This window comes from Tribolium madens, unplaced genomic scaffold (assembly GCF_015345945.1).
Source record: "Tribolium madens isolate multiple individuals breed KSU strain unplaced genomic scaffold, Tmad_KSU_1.1 Scaffold_19;HRSCAF=116;Tcas5.2_LG9, whole genome shotgun sequence".
NCBI lineage: Eukaryota > Metazoa > Arthropoda > Insecta > Coleoptera > Tenebrionidae > Tribolium > Tribolium madens.
This window is the reverse complement of record NW_025400983.1, coordinates 7,759,017-7,780,726: the sequence shown is the minus strand read 5'-3', so window position 1 is coordinate 7,780,726 and position 21,710 is coordinate 7,759,017. Positions and strand designations below refer to the sequence as shown.

Sequence of the window (21,710 nt, the reverse complement as noted above, 5' to 3'; positions counted from 1 at the left end):
GTCTGAAATCCAGCGAGGCATGCACTTGACTTTTCTAAATTTTATTATTCTTTAAGGGCCGTTAGTGAGGCGGAATGTAACGATTGTACTAAACGAGAAAAAGTTGTTATCGTCTGAACGAGTCGCGTTCCCGGACAAAGACGCAAGTGTTAATTAAACTATTCACTCGCGTTCCACAATTAATTTTTTCAATTCTCTGGGGCTCAAACTTCGACTGTATAAAAGCGCATTGGCAAGCATTAAAGAAAGAATGAGTCGGGTCGGATTTGATAAATAGTCCCAAGGTTTGCCTATCGGGAAAATGTAGCTGTCAAAGTGTCGACAAATGAGTTAGAGAGTGACGAGCGAAATCCTCCAGAGCCGCGTCCCCGTTTATTATTCTTCACGCAACCAGCACTGTTTTAAAACACTAATAATCGACTCTGATTGATTTTTTAATTATTTTTATCAAATACAAAGTTCCTCCGTGGCTAGAAATTAAATTTTCCGTCAATCTTTTTGATTGAGAAATATAAAATTTATGGTTTGTTTGTAATGCAGATACATTATTCCGATTTGGTCATGAATAAATATGAGTCTGTAACAATGAATGTAGTATCTTGTCATAAAAATAACGTAACGTCTCTTATATTGTCTATAAAAGTTTTATCAGACGTGTTACGGCAAATGCTACCCCTGGCTTAAATCTATTTTGCGTAATAGATTTGCATGGAGGCAACCGAAAAGTCCCTCTTTTTTCATTAAAAATATTTTAATTTAATTAATAATTTCTTGATGATTCATTAATAGTTGATCTCTATATTCTAATTATTTTCATAAAAACTATAGAGGGAGACTAAAAATCTGTCGTTTCAAGTTTGTCTACAGAATTTTGACCTCGGAGTAACCCTAATTGTTTAAAATAATGGTAACTACAAGACCCAATTCCAACTATTGTGTTACTAGTTGTATTAAACTTGGAAACTGTTATTAATATTCTTGATGGTCTAATTATTCCTCATTATCCCATGTCTGCTTATTTCGCCATAGATATGCAAATACGTCTTATCTACAAAGTTGTAGACATTTACCACAAGGTACAGACAAACAGATCCTCAATTATTACAAGAAAAAGTTGAGGTGCGCTTAAAACAGGTATATTATTGTTTCAGACCGGCAAACACTTCCATCGTACCTCGCTTCTCATCAAAGCCTTCAACCACAAGTTTCGCCTGGATCTTGAACTTAACACGTAAGTACAATAACTTAAAATCCATTAGAACGTTACATAAAAGAGAAGACTCAAATATTCAATCTTCAATAATTTCGAAGGGGAGAAAATGTTAATGGCGACTCGATAACAGTTACGACATCGAATTAATTCTAAGTAATTTTAGGCCTTTAAAAATTCAAACAATGCTTTTGATAAACGCCCATCTCCTAAACGAMGTCTTTAGATTTTACGATAGCAAAAAACCGTGTTAGTTATYTGGCCCCTCGTTGTCGCAACTCTGTTAATTTTGCACTTGTCGTAGCAAAACATGCTCCAAAGTTWTSAATTTTAGTCACGTCGAATATGATATACAAGCCATTGTACATGACGCCTGAAAACCCGTATTCCGTTCAAAGGAAGTGTAAAACTGGAGAGTGTTTTCACACAAGCAATATCATGTTTTGGAAGGGTCTCTTTCGTCGACGTTCGTGCTTTTATTAATAATTTTCCTACAATAATAAATTTTGCCGGGAGCGTTTGAAGTGTTCTGTCAGTGTCCAGTTTTTGAAGGAAAAGCGTGTGAAAAATGACCGGTCTCGTGAGTTATTTCGTTTTGCAAGAACCGTTAACGATTTCGACACGAGAAAAAACTGTGTTTCTCGGTCACATGTCCAGCTAGATAATGGCTTCGTAGAAACATTAAACTTAACTGAAAAATATCAATGGAAATATCGTATGATCCACGGAGATAACTTTTACAACTAGATCGTAAGCTTTTGCAAACTATCGTAAAAAGACAGAATTATTGATGAGCTAGGGCGACAAATTTCGACGGATGCCGGACAAGGGTTTACAATTTTTACAGCCGTATATCAGAGTTCAAATTAGATGAGAATCTTATTTGGGACGATCAATAAAGCTTTGCCGGCCCTCAAACGCACTGATAACAGGCCCTTAAAAGTTAAATCCTCTTTCCACATTTTGAAAATTCTAACACAATTCTAACACAAATTTTGGAACCTTTAATAAGTATTTAGTCTAATATATTATCTGACGTAGAAAGTCTATGAAAATACATTTTGTTGTTTTGTAAGAAAGTCACATTTTTACTTTCCTTTATTTAATTTTGTTCGTGGGTAAGCTGTTGCAAGTCGCATGTTGATCTAGCTCTGGCCTTATCATGTCCGATTAATTAAAAGTTTCCGGTTTAGAAAGAAAATAAAGCGCGCTAGGGCAAAGGTGACGTGGGTTAAATCGAGTGTCGCATATTAATGCGGCGCTAGTGTTGCCGCTCACGTAAGTTTATATAAATTTAATGGTAAGAGAGCAAAAACTCACTAGATTTAAATCGTTGTGTTGCGTCTCTTTTTCTCCCTAGTAAAGGGTGTGCGATAACAAAATTAGAGAGGAGCTAATGGTGGACGTGTGGCCCTCGCCATGTAAAAGTGTCATCGAGACCAATTCAACCTTACTCTTAATTAATCGTGAAAATTTTCAGCGAACGTTTTATTCAGTTGACTGAAAGAAAATTATTCGCAGCTGTGTTGTACACGTTTTTTTCTGTTCCATTTCGGGGCGGTCTGTATAAGTGTTGCCCGAGGGTCGACAGGATAAAAAAGGATCACACAAACACAGTGCCGAGGTTAAGAAGGCTCTTCTGGACAGTGATTGATAGTTGGTTTTCCTTTCCGTTWCCTGTATAATATAGGGAAACCTCACGTACACGCCCGGAACATTTCTACAGTTTTCAATTTGTGTTAAGAATTTTTGGTTTATACGTGGAAAAAGGACTAAAAATAAATCTCGTTCGAGTCGGAGAATCACGGCGCCACATGCGGCACGATTCATTTGTTTATTATATTTTTTAGCCACGTAAATCGACAAACAAATTCGATACATAAGTAAACATGTTGGAAGTTTTTCAACTCGGTTGAACAAAAGAAGAGGAAAACTTTGTTTGAAACATTACGGAAATCGGCTTATTCACACCGAAGATTTTACACCGCGGCTCATAAAACAAGTTACGTCACTTTTTTCTCCGAACTAAACTGACATCTGAACGGGAACGAGCTCGAAAATCTACTTGAATTGTAGGCAAGTCGGTGCGGATTTTAAAAATTCAACAACGAGAAAAAATCGCGCCGGAAAAATATTGTGGACGGTTTATGACGCGGAATCCCGGCGCCTCCACCATTTTTACAAACAGAATTTCAACAGACACCATAAAACTGATACAAACAAATTGAAAAATTTACTTTAACTACTGTTTCATTTTATAGACTCAAAAAAACAAAAACTCAAAATAAAACCACAAAATGTCCTATAGCAATTATATTTAACTCTAGACTACAAGTGTTTGGAAAAACTTCAAAACTAATACAATACACAAAGATCAATTCTTTCAAACCAACTACATATCAACATATGATATATCAACGGATACCACTTTTTTTGTTTTTGAACTACTTTCTCCTTATTTTTCTTAATATAAACTCGAATACTTTTTTTCGAATGTAGAAGCCAAATAATTGTTTACAATATCTGAATTTTCTCAACTTTTTCGTTAAAATAAAAACATGAATATGTTTAAAAATTTGAAGTTTAAATGTCTATCGTAATTTGGTAAAAGATTTATATAAAAAATGATATTTCTGCTTGACTAAAACTGTAATAATTGCAAAACTTTTTTTTTCGTTGTAGCAATAGAATATTCTAATTCTGAGTCAAGAAAAAACTTATGAATATTTTTCTTATTTTCAGTAGTAACACGTTTTATTGTCACACTTTTTTTTGACTAAAAGTAACCAGTTTTTTTATCAAGAAAAAAATTATTTATCTTTCAAATTTAATTGTTAGCAGTGTTCATAATTTTTTGTAAATTATACCGAACAAGTGAAAGTTTAAATTCTTTAGTAACACAAAACTGTAAAAACTTTATTTTTGATCCTTTTATATTTTTAGGATACGCAAACTGAACACAAATTTTTCACAACTTTATTATAAGAATAAAGATTCACTCAACATAAGTAATGCTCAGAAAAGTGCTTTGATTTTATCTCTCTTTAACCGGTCGTTTTGGCTGAATTCAGATCTTCAGTGGTTACTATAAAATGATTAGGTATYTAGTTTAAGACAGAAGTCTAAAATGTACTAAAACTTTTCATTAATTAGAAGTAGTGTCGTYATTTACAAATTCTATAATATTAGGTTTGATATTGTAATTAAATCATACAGGATGTCCCAGCGAGTTGAAAAAGTCCATTAGTGACCTTTAAATGCTAAAATAAAATTTAAARAAAGTTATATAGGACATTGATAGAGATACTAATCTAGTCCATCGCCTAAAATTATTTTCAACTTACAGCGTGTCTCAAAAATAAGTTACAATACAAACTTGTGTTTTTTTAAATAAAACGCCATGTTTTTTAGCGTTTTTGGATGTAAATTTTTATGAGAATGTTTTTAAGCTAAACTTTTATTGATCGATCTTGGTTAGTTTTAAAAATAAGACGGTTTTTTGAGGAAAATTTGCACTTTTTAAAAATTTATTACACTAAAACTAAAACATCAAGAAATATTTTTTGTTACTACCGCAAAGACGAAGGTACAAGCTATAAGGTTGTAAGATTTTTTTAGTGTGTTGCATTTGCAAAGATAAAAAGAATAAGGGGTTTGTTAAAAGTTCAATAACTTAAAAAATTTTAATGGAACACCCTATTTATTGTTTTTGCATCTAAAAGATTATTAAATTGTTTTTCTAAAATTATTCACTTTTAGGTATTTATAATCAATAACTAAAAAGATATTTAACATTAAACATTAAAAAAAAATAATTACTATTGTTTCAGTAGCCAAAAAGCGACAGTTGAACAAGAGATGGAAAAAATATCACTTAATATTCACATTTGTGTTAAAAATCCATTATTCTTCATTTTTACAATAAAGTAATTCGAATTTCAGTTTTTATAACGACTTTTACAATCTCAGGATAAATCAACGGATAAAAAAACCGTCTTATTTCTAAAACTAAGCAAAATCGACTAATAAAAGTTTAGCGTAAAAACATTATTTCAAAAGGCTACATCCAAAAATGCAAAGAAACATACAAGTGTTTCATTTAAAAACACACAAGTTTGTATCGTAACTGATTTTTGGGACATCATGTGTAGTTGAAAATAATTTTAGGTAATGCACTAGATTAGTATCTATCAATGTGCTACACATTTTTTTTTATTTTACCCTTTAAAGGTCACTAATGGACTTTTTCTATTCGCTGGGACAGCCTGTATGTATTTTAAAATTTGTAGAAAAATATTAATAGTAATTTTTATTTGTTAATAAATTATGCAAAAACAGTGATTGATAAATGATAAATCACTTTAATTTACAACCGCTAAATATATGATAAACTGTTTYAGCAGGAATATTATAAATCATGTTTATTCAACTTTTGTATAATAATAATGGTGACAACGTGTCGAAAGCAGCAAATAACTGGAGATTATCGCAATAAGTCAGTGTAAATGTTGTCGTATATCAAAAATAAAGGGAACGAAATATCAATTGCCGGTTAAATATCAAAACCAGCAGGAATCTCTGTAAAAATTTCATTTCGTGGATGATTTTCTCAATTTGGCTTGCCCTAAAAACGTCCGTTGATTTCGCTCTCATGCCTTGTTCATCATCTCTGGTGAGTATTTGGCGTCGGCACTCGTGATTTCCGATGCGGCATCACAATTTATTGATAGAAGCGAGACAAAAGGGACAACGGAACGATGTGAATAGATCAGAGCTTCTTGCGTGAGGACGGTCTCGAGGCCCATAAAAACAAAAATAAAGCCCGAGTTCCTATTCCCAGTTAATGAAGGGGGTCGTCGGGTATGGAAAACGGGCCGTAGGCAGTAAAAGCGAGTTGAAATTTATGATATTCGCGATAGTGTACCTCCGAATGATTAAATAACGTGTTCCGCTTATTGATTGACAAATAATTGATATCTAGCCCCCGTCGGCCATAATAGATATGAACGTGATTAGCCGCATTACAGGGGCAATTTAGGAAAGGCTATTTACGAGATCGGTTCAGCATTAGTGCGTCGACCTAAAAACGGGCAAAGCGTGACATTTCCCGGCAAAAAAATAAGGCCGTTAAGCGTTTCAATGGGGTTAGATCTAAAGGGAGTGTTTCCGACAAAAACATTATAATTTTCATACATTAGATCTAATGGACTTTTATGATCCCGGACTAATTAATGGTCCGGGATAGGAAACGAAACCGCAAACTAAAGAAATGTGACGACAGATCTATGTTTTTTATGCAATTGACGAATTTTAGCTCGCTCAGATAAATTAATTGCTAGATTGTAAATACGTTCTGATAAATTAGTATGGCAACAGATTAATTTGTTTGCATCATCCGAAAAAGAGGCGGAAAATCAGACAGTTCGTTAGCCGGAGCCGAATTTATTCGTACAAATTAACTTAGGGAACACTCAAAAAAATTACGTCCTCGATTAATTTGTTTGTCGACAACTAACACAATGAATGCGCTTTAAGCACATCGTTTGCGATTTTTTCTAATCAAATTATTCTCTTTTGCAGACAACTCATCGCACCGAACATCATGCAGAAACATTTTCTAGCCAATGGAGCCGAACAGGTTTCGAAGCAGGTCAGTGATTTTTTTCTAGTTATTTGTTAAATTACCCGTCCCAAATGTCAGAAATTGTAATTTAATCAGCGGTAATATTTTAACGACGATATTTTAATACAAACGGTTTTTATTATTACTCGTAAAAGTTCTGTATTTCGGCATTTCCTTAACAAACTCTTCTCTGACCTTCGTGTCAAAATTCCACCCACCCCATCATATAAAATTTAATTAAATCGAATCACAGTCAAGGACCACTGTCACACTCTGCACGAATTACTCTCGTTAAACCGGCGACACCAAACCTGATATATATCTTATCTTTTTACAAATAACTTTGAAAAAACTCTGTTCCAAAGTTGCTCCATTTCAATGACTTTCAAACAGTCCCATCATAATAAGCAAAAACTTACAGCAACATCTACTAAAATGTTTACTGATTCTACGTAAACTCACTTTACTCGTGTTATTGGTTTGCAAGATTCTACTATCCAATCATAAGAGAACAAATATTTAAACTAACCAATTACGTAGTAATATAYAAAGTGGCAAACACCAACTTAATAATTGGTCAAAGCTAGTGGCGTCAAAGCACAGTGTTTAAATAAAATTAGCAACAATTTCTGAGAGAGCAAACATTTGAATACCCAAGATATCTCACACTCTTTTTAATGTAAAAAGAAAAGAAAAATATTTTAATTTGTATCGGAATGATTAGAATGGTTCAGGTTTGAAGATTTTAATAAAAGTTGAATCCTTTGAGAGAGTTAATTAGAATTTATACAATACCGAGTCCGTAACTTATCTCTTCAATATTGTGCTGAAGCTTTATTAGCATAAAAGCGAAACCTCACCGCTGCCTTTATTAATTGTCCCCCGTGATTATTAAATTGATTTAAGACAAATTAATCAGAAATTTCGACACAGCTGTCGTTTCACAAAAGAGAAAAATCGAATTAATTAACTTTCGCGCTCTAATTGTACGTAACAGTTTCAAGGCCGTCTATTTACGTAACAAATATCACTATAATCCGTAATGAGTAGATAATTAAGGCTTTTCATTGCTCGAATCTTATCAAGTGGCTCACAAAGGGCTTAATTTTTGCTTGATATGTTATTTTGCATCGGCACAAAACGAATTCGAACCGTAATGAAATATTTCTTTCGCGTAATTGCTTCATTGACAATCATAAACAAATTTAAGAAGAGATTGGTCCTGCGGGAGAAAACAACCATTTCGCGAATTTAAAACCGATTTTTCACTTGAAGGTAAACCGAGTCAAGGAGAGGTGATCTCAGAAAATCATTCAGGTGTTCAATCTAAGTCCCATTAAGACGTGATCGAAAATCCTAATGCCAGATGAGCAAATTGCACGGCCGACTCCTGGGAATCGGAGATGTGTTTGGCGTGTGACCGCATAATTTTGAATCTGGACACTATATGTGGAAATTTAATTACAGAAATTAGATCGACTGCTGAAATTTTCGACGAATAATTCCGTATTATGTCATTTGGTCAGCGTTGTGTGGCGTACGGTAGCCAGTTCTGTTGCAATTGTTCATAATCAATTACAAAACAGTTCGTTTTGGACACCCGCAATGCAAATAATTAGAGCATGAACTCGGACGACGTTCGCCGGAATGACAGATCAAGGCACCAAACAAAGAAAGTCTTAATTATGCTGTCATTTTAGATTAAAATTGTATTTTATTGCGGGTAAATAAATCAAATTGAAAGCACGCCTTTACAATTAACAGCGATAATTTAATAAATTTGATGCGCAAAAAAACAATTACGTTAACGAAGCATTGCTAATTACGCATTATTTGCATTTCTTTTAAATGATAATGACATAAATATCGCCACCGGGAGCGTCTTTATTTAAATGTTTATCCTTAACTTATTCACAATATTTTTAATTTGAAATATGTTTATAATATCCTTGATAACGTAATAACCGCAATTGCAACATAAAATTTGTGTTCTCACAATCCAAGATTTCTATCGTAAAACATGACTCGAACTGCAAGCATTAGTGTAGTGGTAGTGCTGGTAATGCTTACCGTCACTCTGACAGGTGATTAAAATTTTTGAAAAAAAAATTCCAAAAAAATTTTTAGTCGTAGTGAAAGCTGACGATGTAACGTTCTACTTATTCACCAAAGAAAATCCAAATTTTTACGAATATATCCAACTCGACCAAAGTAACATTGAGCAAAATCTACATGACAATGCCAGGACAGTACTCTTAATACATGGGTGGTCCGAAAACCGTACAGCCGACTGGTTTGAAGACTTGAAAAATGCCTTTTTGTCAAGAACAGATATCATCTACAACGTCATACATGTCGATTATAACAAAGTGGCATCAGAATTGTACCCAATAGCCGTCAAAAGAAGTGTTGGAGTTGGTAATTTAAAAACATTTAAAAAGTAGACTTGACAGAAAATTTATTACAGGAAATCAAATAGGAAAATTTATTATTGCCATGTTGAAAACCGTTTCTTTATCAAATATTGAAATATGTGGCCATTCACTTGGGGGTCAAATTGCCGGATACGCCGGTCAGTATATTTTCCGAAAAACCGGCTACAGAATTCCAARAATAACAGCCTTGGATCCAGCAGGACCTCTTTTTGAAGGAATTTTTAACATAAATAGAAAACATTTAGATAGAAATGATGCTGAGGTCGTATTCGTGATACATTCAGATCGTGGAAAATTCGGGTTTAGTAATGCTTGTGGTACTGTGGACGTTTTTCCCAATAACGGGGTGGCAATTCAACCTGGATGTCCAGATTTTTCCCAAAACGACATTCGTAAGTTTATTTTTTAACAAAGTAAATAAATTGCCGAAATTTAGTCTTTTGCAGTCACCACATGAGCTACAGATTTTATATCCAAGCAGTGGCACAGCCACAAAGTCTTTTGGCAATTCRATGTAAAAATTACGATTCCTTTCAAAGAAAAGATTGCGAACAGAGTAGAATTATTGATCTCGGAGGTGAAATTAATCCCGTCGATCGAGGAACGTATTTTTTAAAAACGCAACCAGAACCACCATACCGATTAGAGCCTTAAATTTATTTTAATTTACTTTATTTTATGATTTTTATCTAATAACAAAGTTATGATAAAATTCGTTTTCTTATTCCCAGCACGTCTCAAGTATTTTCAACATGATGTTCCAAACCGCCGATGATAATAACAATCCACAAGACCCTAAATACTGAAGAAACCCTTCAAAGAAAGTGCTTTTAGGTTGTTTACTGACTCAAGGGGGCTACAGCCGCGGATGTTTTTTATAGGTCGTGATCATCGAGATATTATAATTCCCAGATTTAACAAAATCTATTGCAATTTCTGGTGTTTGTGCGGTTTGCATCTTACCTATTTTACTAGAGTCGTAAATTGCAGCGCTTTGCGACTCAGATGACGCTCCTTATTGCTAGAGAAATGCACTTTTTGTAAAAGCTATAGCAGCAGTTCCCAACAATTTCCGCAACCATTCCAAAGTAACGGCGGAAGCTTATATCATACGAATAACTCCAAAGCGGAAAAGTTAATATCAATTTTCCTGTAATGTGACACTGAATAAAATTTTGTTGTCTGTCGAGACATGTTCTTTTGTAATTTGGGTATAATTTAGGTATCTCATTTATTGGATTGAAGGTTACGCGCTTCGCTAAAGTAGCTACACACACAAGTGCAAAGATCACGCGAAGTGTAAGATATACAGCGTGTTCTAGTTTTCATTATTTGTTCACGGCAAATAATCCTAACACTGCTGCTGAAAAATATTGAGATACCATTTGACTGATGATGTTTTTCAAAGTATGAGAAAAATTGTTAATATTTTCACTTATACCTAATATCCCGAGTGCATTGAAAATTTCCGGATTCAATCAATGCACGAGTGGTATTCTGGTGAAAATTGCATGACGAGTCCAAGTAAGTAAGTCTTAGTTTTTAAAATATTATAATATAAATATAAATATTTAAAGTTGGTTTTTGTATCAAAAAATTTCTCGTAATTTTAGCTAATGAGTGAAAAAATTTCCGGTGTTGCTTAAATACTAAATTCAGATTGGTTCTTACATAGGGTCATGCAATGTCCACCAAAATATATTAATAAATATTTTCATTATCTGATTTCAATATTAACAATTTTTTTTTTGATGATCAATTTCTCGTCACAACAGAAATCTATTTCAATCATCATAATAACACAATGTGACACGCATTCCTTGGAATAAAGATAGCTTCAATGATAATATTTCATTTTGACACAACAAATAGAAATAACTGTGCTTTCAAAATATGTTTAGTCTCAACAATCATGTAAAACGACTGCTAAAAATAAGGACATTAAATCATATCTGTCAGTCTGTATTAAAAATAACTGTAAAAGTTCAATAATTTGTAGGATGTTTAAATTCATTTCAAAGAAAATAATACACGTAAGTTGTATTAAGTATTATTTGTTTATAAAGAAATATATAATGTAAAAACAAATAAAAGAAAGTATAAAAATTCTGAATTCACGTGATTTTATATTTGTGATATTTAATTTAATCGAACACCATTTATTTAAAAACATCAAATGATGGATTGTGGCGAAATTTAATAGTATGTTAATGTTATTAGGAGTAAAAGTGATTGTTTATGTGGCGAAGCTGAACGTTCATTTTGCCGAACGGAGTGAGGCAAATGGATTCAGCTGAGTCACATAAACTCACTTTTACTCCAAATAACATATACTATTTTATCTGCAAACGGTTCAGATGGAACGAAAAGAGCAACACACCAATAATCAAGTAAATCACCTCAATAATCAGGACGCTTTGCAATAAAATCATAACAAACGTCACGCGTCAGTTTCGGAATTTGTGTTGAGATTTCACAAGTGTGGATTGATTTAACTGGTGAATAACTGGTGTAGTTTATAGTGCAAAATGTCGAATGCTGATAATATACCTTGTACCTCTCCAGAAAATGCTGAAAAAGCGAAAGGGACAAGAAAGAGACAACAGTGGTAAATGTCAAAGTAAGTGTCAAGTAAAAGTGAAAACGCCTAAGCGTAAAAACAGTGTTTTTACTCCATGTCTGAAAAGTAAAACTTTTACCTRTGTCATTTAGTCATAAAAGTGGTCACTTTTGTGACGTTTGCAGATAAACTATTTTACGTAGGATATAGAGAGCAAATAATGTAGCTACGGTAATTAGACCATAAAATAGAATACCGTAAAATTAAATGTTTCTGGCAGTAATCATCACATATACCTACTGATAAAAATATACGTAACACATATTCGTTTTTTAGTTGTTTGACGTAACAACTCAATAAGGTTTCCTCTTTAACTTTGTCTAGAAACCCAACATCAAACAAAACGCGAAAAATAAAAAACTAAACAGTTTTACAAACCTGGAACATGTTGTATAAGAGAAAGACGTCAGATTGTGTGTTAACATGTTTAAAATAAAAATTGGTTTGTCATTGACAAAATAAATTGTTCTCTAAGGCAACAAATTGGATTTTGTGATAGGGTCATGTAAACTATTATTAGTATTGTAGTGAAGTTTAACTAACGATCGGATTGAACGGCTTAAATATCATAACTTTGTTATTGTTGGGTTTAGTTTCAGAATTAGTAATGTTGTTACAGCTGTATACTTTACATAAAACAAGAAGACGAGGTTAAAGCGGTTCTTAATCGACCAATAATATACTTTGATGCAAAAAAAATCAACCGTTTACCTATTTTGTAGTCCATGTAACTATGCAAATTTTCCCAACATGATGTATAGGCTCATTATGTTTCATGTTTCCAGCAATACACTAAAAATCTATCGGAATAATTTATTTGCATTGTTTAATGATAATAACGTTTCCAAGTAAAACGCATGAATATTGGTGGATGCATTATGTAAATGTACCTAATGTAATTATTTTACTATCCATCAGAAAAACTAAAATAAATTTAAAAAATCAATCGATGCAGAGCGTGTCTGGCGGTTGAAATCGACTTTTCCGGCTCAGAAAGTAGTGTTAGTCAATTAGATTCGAGTTGGGKTAAAGCAAACAGAACTTATTTAAATACCAAATCATCCTTATTAGCTTTGGGGAGTATCCATTAATGGAACGACAAGATTTGAATTGAACCTCGAGACCTCGATAATAATTAAATCGAATCCGGGCTTTCGTCGAATGTCACGTTTGCCGAACAAGATCTAAACTATTAACGTCTTTTGACAGGATATCGAACATTGCTACTACCATGGGACCGTCCAGGACTATCCCGGAGCCACGGCCGCCTTCCACACGTGCAACGGCGTCAGCGGTGTCATCCACGTGGGCAACGAGACGTTTGTCATCCACCCGTTCTACGGAGGCGACCTCTCGGTCAGTACTGCATCGCAAAAAGTAAGCGAACGGATCTGCCGCCGAAAAGGTGTCGAAATCTCCTCCTTTGAAATATTCATGCTGTGCATGAACGGAAATTAAGGCACGTTCAGTCTGCTCAGGGTCCAGAAGCAATTATAAAATCACCAGATTCATATCCCGGCTATTATCAATTAAAATGCCAATCTCCGGTCAGAAGAATGCGGGGCATAAGGCCGGTCTCTGAGAGTTTTAATAAAACCGCCGGAAAATCGTTGGCGCATATCTACTAAGACGGGTCAGATATATATTTGCATCGATTTTTTTCATAGCAGGTAAAGCAAAAATGACCTATGATGCAACGTTTCAACGGATTAATTAAAATTAATTGGAATAAGTTTTAATGAACACGTCGGTACGGATGTCTGAGGGCTCGGTGACAACTGACAGCCAATTACCCCCGTCCCTTTTCGGCGGTACACCAGCCCTGTTGGAACCCCCTGTCGATAACACGAACCCGATTAAAGCCCGTCGTGCCATCAAAAACTTTTACACCAATCAGATGTTAATTTAGTAACGTCACTACCAAGGACCCAGCTTTGAAAACGAGAACTTTAGCCTAAAGTCCAAGTGCACAATCACATCACCCTGAATTCCTTTTTTATCGTTCATGTCTAATTAAATCAATCAGAAAGGACAAGACTGTAAGTGGTGGCATCTCGGGTCGGGTTTTTGTCTCCGGATCAGAGCAGTCCTGAAGGTCCGTAATTATTCCTTGGAAGGAGTGTTGTTTGTTTTTGCTCTCGTCTACTATCCGCAGGGGATCGGAGATCGCCCAATCGTGCCTTGTCCTGATTATACAAAGATCTGATAAAATTTTGCAAACGGTTACACGGTCACACACCTATTTTATAAACCTCTTACTTAGACCTTTTAATTTAGGTTTGCATTTTAGTTTAGGTTTCATTCATGTGGTTTACTCTTAAATTTTTGTTTATTTCAAATATAAAATTTTTCTTATTTTTTTTTTCAGTTATGTTTAACCGACTATTATGTTTAAAATTTCAAGCACAGTAATCCACCACAAAGTTAATCCAGTAACAAAGATATTATTGGCCAAGGAAGTCTTAGACGAGATACCATAGTATAATCGTTCCCTTACGCCCAATCCATCAATTACTAATTATCTTGTCTAATTATTATTGTTAGACTAAAGCACGGCGGTACCCCTTTCTGTTTTAGAAGTTTTTGGCATAGCTGTAACTGATTTCCTCGACCAATTAGGCCTGAGTGCTCTCTTCATAAATCATGTTCTTTTTGTACTTAAAATCCTTGATTTTTTTAATATGCATCTCATATTCCTCTTCCAATTACAATGCGAATTTTAATCCGATAAGCTGGTTTTCCGTGTGTGRAATTCCGTGAAAACAATGGTATAGAAACAATGAACTGTCCCTTTTATCGCATAATCTGCACCACCATAAAATTATAAAAGTTGTCCGAGAGTTTTGCAGGCGAACGAAAAGGGGCATCGCCGGTCCATTCGACTACTCTGCGCTTGAAGTAGTCGGAATTAACGGCCTAATCCTCTTTTAATGGCCACACTGGCGTGTTTCTAATCAAGGGATTGCCCTGACCCGGTTCGCCCGCCTCAGAAAACATACCCGAGGGACCAGATGCTTAGTTGATTGTCAATTCGAGTTGCGATAGACGGCCATTATTCCGTTTTTAACCCAAACGCATTATGCGAACACTCGAACATGAAACGGACCACCCCCGGCAACTATACACACTGTTTTAAGTAAACATCGATAATTGCCACAATTAAAACCGTCTGACGCTTCCGACGATAAATCAAAACAAACCATTAGTTTGGAATAATATCTGGTTAATAGAAGACAACTTTTCGGAGACCACCGTGTACATAATTATTATCACGATTAATTGCGAGCGTTATAATAATTTAGCAAAGGGAATTGCGAATGTGTGTAGTTTATTAGGCAGTACGCTCTTATCGGGTAACATATTACACGTCCCGGCTCCATGTAAACAGCATTTCTGTTCTGCCAACTCCATCGACGGCAGTGTRAAAGAGAAAACGTTACCTTACCGGATTTCTTTTCACTTTGTTTTCCTATACTACTTATCCGTATATATTGGCTCCAATAAAAGTAAAGTTGCAATATTTAAAAGCCCTTTTCTTCTCTTATATTTATTGTAGCTCTATAAAGACTAAATSGACCGTTACTTTTTTTTATTTAGGTTATCTAGTGCAGTAAAACCGTTTAATATCAATTATTCAAACGTAATTGAGTCTACGACTTTGRAAATCTAAGACCATCTGTGAAGTCGTAAAGCTCGGTCGAAGCAGAAATCGGCGGCAGATCCTTTTTCCTTCTTCCGAACCAAATGTGACTGCACAGCTTCACTATTTTTTAGCAGAAACATCCACACGTGATATTTGAAGCTCGAACAAACGCCAACAAAGGTTGTGCCAATTCGGGCAACATGGAATGGCGTTTGAATACTCACGCGGGTTTCCTTCCGACATCATCGAACATGCGAATAAAACGTGACGTCCGCGAGGCGACCAAATACATAGAAACGGCGATTGTTATTGATAAAGCAATGTTCGAGAAAAGAAACGGTAGCACACGAACAGACGTCGTTCACGATTCGATCCAGGTAGCTAACATAGCCGATCTGTACTTCCGGACGTTGAACACCAGAGTCTCGGTGGTGTATATCGAGACGTGGCAGGGCGGCAACCAGGCCCAAATCAACCGAAACGAAGACATCGGCAGGGCTCTAACCAACTTCAACGACTACACCTCGAGGAAGTTGTTCAAGATTGACAAAGACACGACGCAGCTGCTCACCGGAGAGGTGTTTGTAGGCGGCGAGGCCGGAATGGCGGTCCCAGCCACGGTGTGTACCCCTAAAGCCGTGGGAATTAGCGTAGATATAAATACATACGAACCGCATTTGCTGGCCGGGACTATGGCACACATGATCGGCCACAACATAGGCATGGGACATGACGACGGACGCAAAGAATGTTATTGTAGAGATTGGCATGGATGTATCATGTCCCAGGCGATAGTGGGACTGGACAACATCCAACCCTATAAATTCTCTGAATGTAGTCGTTCTGATTATATCGACAGACTGAGGACCGGAAATGGGATATGTCTACTGAACAAACCCAACGAACTAGAGGTAAGCTCCAAATAAACAAAMTAGTCAGGACTAAATTTAAATCTAAGGTGCGGAGGACATGCGGGAATCGCATCGTGGAAGATGGGGAAGACTGTGATTGCGGAACCATCGACGAATGCCCGAGTGTTGACCCTTGCTGTGATCCAATTACTTGCAAATTGACGACGGAAGCGCAATGCGCCTCGGGACCGTGCTGTGACAACTGCATGTTGAGGCAAAGAGGTGTTGTCTGTCGAGAGCCTTCCAACGAATGTGATTTGCCAGAGTACTGCTCAGGAGACAGCGGAGAGTGTCCGGTGGATGTGTTCAAAAAGAACGGACATCCGTGCGGATACCAGGGTTATTGCTTTAACGGAGTGTGTCCCACTTTGGCTCTTCAGTGTCAAAGTATATGGGGATATGGTGAGTTTCGATCCCGTTTTACCTCATCTTGAAGGCAGGAAACGTTTCCAGGTGGAACGGCAGCCGACGATCAATGTTTTGAAAAGTTCAATTCCAAAGGTTCGATCAACGGGCATTGCGGAAGTGTGGGAAGCAATACGTTCGTGAAATGTGCACCGGAAAATGTAAAATGTGGGACCTTGCATTGCCAGAAGGGTAAAAGACAGCCTTTAATAGGATCGGGTGCGGACCAACCGCCATTCTCGAGGACATTCATCACGATTCAGGGAACGGAGTACGAATGCAAGTAAGTCTCTCAACGGGGAACAATCACGGAATTAGTTATAAACTCGAAACAGATCCATTTACAGATCCTCCTCCGGTGGTAGCGACGATGGCGAATCCCACCGCACTGTCGGTTTAGTTTTGGACGGTACACCCTGCGGAGAAAACCTCATTTGCCTTAATCAAACTTGCTCGAGCATTTTTCCATACATCGACCAAACAAAGTGTCCTACTAACAACAATAACCTCGAGTGTTCCGGTCATGGGGTAAGTGCCAGAAAAAGTGGCGCGTCACACCATACTTATTTATTTACAGTTTTGCACAAATTTGAACAAATGTTACTGCGAACTGGGGTGGGGCGGCCCCGACTGTTCCCTCCAAGTTGAGGTAGCTTTAGCACCAATCTCAACGCGTGCACCCGATACCACGGCGATTGACCTAACGAAGAGCATGCAAAAGAAAGAAACCCCCTACGGTATGTATACGGTTCTCTCGAAACGGTTCGCTCCAGAAGCAGTAATTCGTCCGGAAAAATTACGTATCAGGAGGAAGTGACTTYGATACCCACTGTACCAAGTTCACAGATTAAAGGCTTATTACCCAGATGCGAAAGTAAGACGAAGAAACTCGTTCTGTGAGTGAGATAGCCAATACACAGCAATTTAAATGTCCCAATCGCACTATCGTACTCATTCGTGACTTTACAYTAAACAAAAGTGATGTTATTGGTCGTTTACCCAAGTGACAGTCACGTGTGGTTTGTTTATGTCGTTTATACGTTGATAATTGTTGTTAACACGTACGTATGTTATAAAAAAAGATAAATTTAACTAAAACTTACATTAAATGGTATTAGTGTACATTTTTTTATGTACAGTTTTATTTCGCGGTACTATTTTCACACCACTTCAAAGGGACTGAGCCTTTAAGGTCAAAAAAGTCGTAAACGAAAGATCAAATGAGCCGACGAGAGTTTCGCATCTGGTTAAATGCATTATCCGTGCCGGGGTGTCGAACGTCACTTTCTAGCCTGCTTGTGTACAAACACAGAGCACATGACGGTCGGTTCAGAAATGCCGTGTCATTCGCAGCCAACAACAACTCGGACAACCTGGAAACGCTGACCATGGTGTTCATCCTGGTAGGCGTGGTGAAGGGCGTCTTCATTTGTTTTGCTGTTGTGGCCGTTTGCTACAGGTATATACAGAGTGAGATCCGTGGCGTGATCAAGTACAGTTTGCGCAATGTCCTGTACATAGGCTTTCGTGACGTAACACTATTATCCCATTTATATTCCGAATGTGTTTGCTCTGTGTGTATTGTACAAWATTAACAACGACTTTGATATTAAGTATAACGAAAAAGAGGCTAATCGGCCCGCATTCGTGTCTGTATATTGTCTCATTGGTGCTTTCCTTCTCTCTCTTCGCCTGTGTGTTGATGCATGATGACTGACGTCGCCGTGCGTCGCACCGCTGCCTCCCGTCTCGCCTCCGCTACGCTGCTGGACCTTCAGCGGACTATCACGGGTCCAACACGATATTTCTCGTGGGTACACTCATGTCGGTGGTAGGGGGTGTGTTCATTCTGTTTGCAACTATGGCCCTTTGCTACAGGTCAGTCGTAGTACACAAAAACTTCTCGCTCTGTCTCAGGTTAGTGAGCAGACCATCCAGGTAGCGATCCACGTTCTCAGCATCCGCTCTCGCTTCTTTCGTTACGTTGCGATGCGATCCGTTTTTACTTCTCGTTTGATTTGCCTCTAAGCTAGTTGTGTGTAGCTCTACTACTTCAAGATTCGGTGACGCATCGCCGGCGTCTCGGAACGCGCCKATCCGTCACCGAGCGATATGTGCCTACACGTATATCTGTCTGCGACTACAACACAGATTTACAATGGGCCGCTCGCAGCGTAATTCGCGTCGAACTATCGGCACGAATACGAACTCAACTTGTATTCGAATGCTGTTTCCAGATGGACGGTGTTTATTAAGTATGCGAGCACGTTAATTCGTTCAGAGTGTGAATTATCGGTCGTGCAGATAGATAATATAGTTTCGAGTTGTGATCGCGTCAAATATTAAAATTTCGAATATGGCCATGTCAAAAGCCAATTTGAGTTCGTATTTTACGCCTATGTAATTGACGCAGTCAATAAATGCCCCATCAGGTTGGACGTCGATTTGATTATGAATCGTGTATCGCAACCCCCTCCCACCGTTAATGATTGGGATGCTGCGGTAAAATTGTAAATCTTTCAATCTCTCAACCTCCTAAGCATGCAGCATGCGCCATCTTTTTCAGCTGAACGAATCACCCCCCAACGACAATATCCACGTAAATCAATCGCCTACTCATTATCTTCTACGAGCGACTCGAAAGAGATGTCGTTTGTAGGTGTTTTGTTTCATGTAGCTCGATATATTGCATGAGCTCGGGATTTAATGTCATGTATATATGCATAAGAGTGAGTTATGCAATGTGGGAATGTCTGTTTCTGTCTCTATTAGCCACTGCTGCCTTATGAATGCGAGCAGAGTGTATGCGCCCTTTCTAACCTCACCCCAGAATTCACTAAACTTACACAACACACTTACTTACATAAATTATTCAAGTCACAAACACGCCGCTTCCATAACTGCAAAAGTAAAAAATAAAAACCAGAACTTTGTCACATTTTTTTACTCCAAATAACTGGGCATGTCCTTTGTATTCTTCTTCTTCATGTTCGACACCAGACGCGGTGAGTTAATTCGACTCGAGCCAACCCCCTTCTTAATTGAAAACAGGCGCAGGAAATAACGTAGTCCTTATGACGCCATGATACGTGACCACCTCGAATGACACAATAAAAGAATTGTTCTTAAAGGATGATCGGATCTTAACGAGCCCTAAACGAACTTGTCCATTTTTATACTCGAGTCGAGTTCGCCGCGTCTTGCGAGTTCAATTATTAATCCGGTTCTTCGTTTTCCTCCATTTTTTGTTCGGTTTATGTAAATTAACAACTGGAAGGAAGACGACCGTTCGCAAATATGAAAAACCGTACAAAAAGCCTATTCCGAAAAACTACATCCATACTGCTGGAAACCACTCGCAAGAGGACAGTTTAGATAACGCTAACAAGATCTTGACCTTAGGCGGAGGGGTCGCAACTTTCGGGTAAGTGGTCATCCAGATCCCACGTTTCAGCCATTCAATACCTTGCGTGAATGTCGAATGAATGAGTGTCCATACATTTTTTTTCGCTACTTTGCGTTTATTGCATTWCTTTTGAATGAACGGTCATTTTAGTGATGTACACTGTTAGGTCATTCAGTGGATGTTCATTTAGTGAATGGTTTTTATGAAAAAGCTTTGTACAATAGCACCGTCTCTTCTTGTATGATACATGGGCGGAAGTTCGAGATCTACTTCAAAGTATCGATTTCGAACTGACGCAAAACCTTGCAACAAAAATATTATTGCAACGTGTAGCGTTGGCTTGATCTGCAAATAATATTTTTTCGCCAGTGTTGAGCACTTTTCAGTACAAGCAAAAACACGAGCGATGCAAAACGGGCACGTCATACATTTTGATGCGTTGCTCGAACTTGAATGCTATTCTTTCCGCCACTTGACCCATCCAAGACAAAAACTTAAACGACACACTCCCTTTTCAACAAAAAAACTAAACCTTCATCAGCTTGTACTCAAAAGTGGCATACATCATTTACTAGATATACTAAGACACTACTATTTTTTGTCAGCCGGGCCGATTCACAAAGGGTGTTGTTTCGCTCGTCGAACCACATGGGTGCCGGAGGACCGTCCCAATTCCAGTTAGTGAAATTGATGTGATGGTTACACACTAAATGTTGCATTTAACTGTTCTCTACCACGTTTTATTTTTTTATGTTTGTTTTTATTGTACGTACAATATACGAGTACATTTAACAAAAACTGTGTGCCTTTTTATTTTGATTTTGCACGCTTGCATGCCATCAATGTTACGGTTGATGAACAAGAACAAAAAACTAATCAAAAATATTTATCTGTGTACCGTGAATCTGCAGGGAGCATAAAATGCAGCAGCTTAAAAGAATGGGTGTTGGTGCTACTAGTGAGGATGATCAAGGACACTCCGGTATGTTCAAAATTTTTTGCAAGTTTTATATTTGACGTAAGTATTTTTTATATAGAAGAAGAATCAGTGTCTTTCATCGATTTGCAACACAACAACTTAAAGCTCCCTGAAAAGAAAGGTATCTTGAAAAAACACGATTACTGTTTATCGATGGGAGATGGTGCCCAATCTGAAGAACTGATGAGTCAAGCTGAAGCTAGTATGACTCAACTAATGTCAGGTTCGGGAGCATCTGAAGTTGAACGTACCTTAAAAACCTTAAACGGTTATCATGAAGATATTATTAAAGCTTTAAGGAATGCTGCTTCGCATCGAGGCACATCCACACCTTCCGGAAGCAGTAGTGCCCTTAGTGAAGAACTTTTACGAAGAAGTTTACAGCAATGTGCCGAAAGTTACTCGGAATATAAGAGATGTGGTAGCCAGGAGAAGGTATGTGAGCCACAGGTAGGTCCACATTTCATCATTAGATACA

The 21,710-nt window shown here is 37.1% G+C and overlaps 2 protein-coding genes across 13 annotated transcripts in view; both read left to right on the top strand.

The window, feature by feature from the left end:
- The window catches only part of LOC123009304 (disintegrin and metalloproteinase domain-containing protein 11), a 160,489-nt gene that overhangs the window by 135,675 nt on the left and 3,104 nt on the right, over nt 1-21,710 (top strand). For 4 of the 11 annotated variants that reach the window (XM_044405540.1, XM_044405513.1, XM_044405581.1 and 1 more), the window contains 13 exons: nt 1,152-1,231; nt 6,791-6,860; nt 13,098-13,265; nt 15,663-16,442; nt 16,490-16,844; nt 16,896-17,130; nt 17,183-17,375; nt 17,425-17,584; nt 18,626-18,764; nt 20,125-20,271; nt 20,859-20,930; nt 21,165-21,235; nt 21,291-21,682. In XM_044405540.1, the coding sequence (XP_044261475.1) occupies nt 1,152-1,231; nt 6,791-6,860; nt 13,098-13,265; nt 15,663-16,442; nt 16,490-16,844; nt 16,896-17,130; nt 17,183-17,375; nt 17,425-17,584; nt 18,626-18,764; nt 20,125-20,271; nt 20,859-20,930; nt 21,165-21,235; nt 21,291-21,682 (2,862 nt within the window). Of the gene's footprint in view, nt 1-1,151; nt 1,232-6,790; nt 6,861-13,097; nt 13,266-15,662; nt 16,443-16,489; nt 16,845-16,895; nt 17,131-17,182; nt 17,376-17,424; nt 17,585-18,200; nt 18,307-18,625; nt 18,765-20,124; nt 20,272-20,858; nt 20,931-21,164; nt 21,236-21,290; nt 21,683-21,710 lie in introns of all 11 variants that reach the window. The other 7 variants (XM_044405548.1, XM_044405532.1, XM_044405522.1 and 4 more) reach the window with 7 other exon arrangements.
- Nucleotides 8,806-10,068, top strand: LOC123009365 (pancreatic triacylglycerol lipase-like). Of its 2 annotated transcripts, none has more exons than XM_044405610.1 (4): nt 8,806-8,917; nt 8,961-9,251; nt 9,301-9,660; nt 9,705-10,068. In XM_044405610.1, exons 1-4 carry the CDS (start codon nt 8,854-8,856, stop codon nt 9,920-9,922), a joined length of 933 nt encoding a protein of 310 aa, XP_044261545.1. In that variant the 5' UTR covers nt 8,806-8,853; the 3' UTR covers nt 9,923-10,068. The 2 variants fall into 2 exon arrangements, with proteins under 2 accessions (XP_044261545.1, XP_044261556.1); XM_044405621.1 differs by having other exon boundaries at nt 9,715-9,858.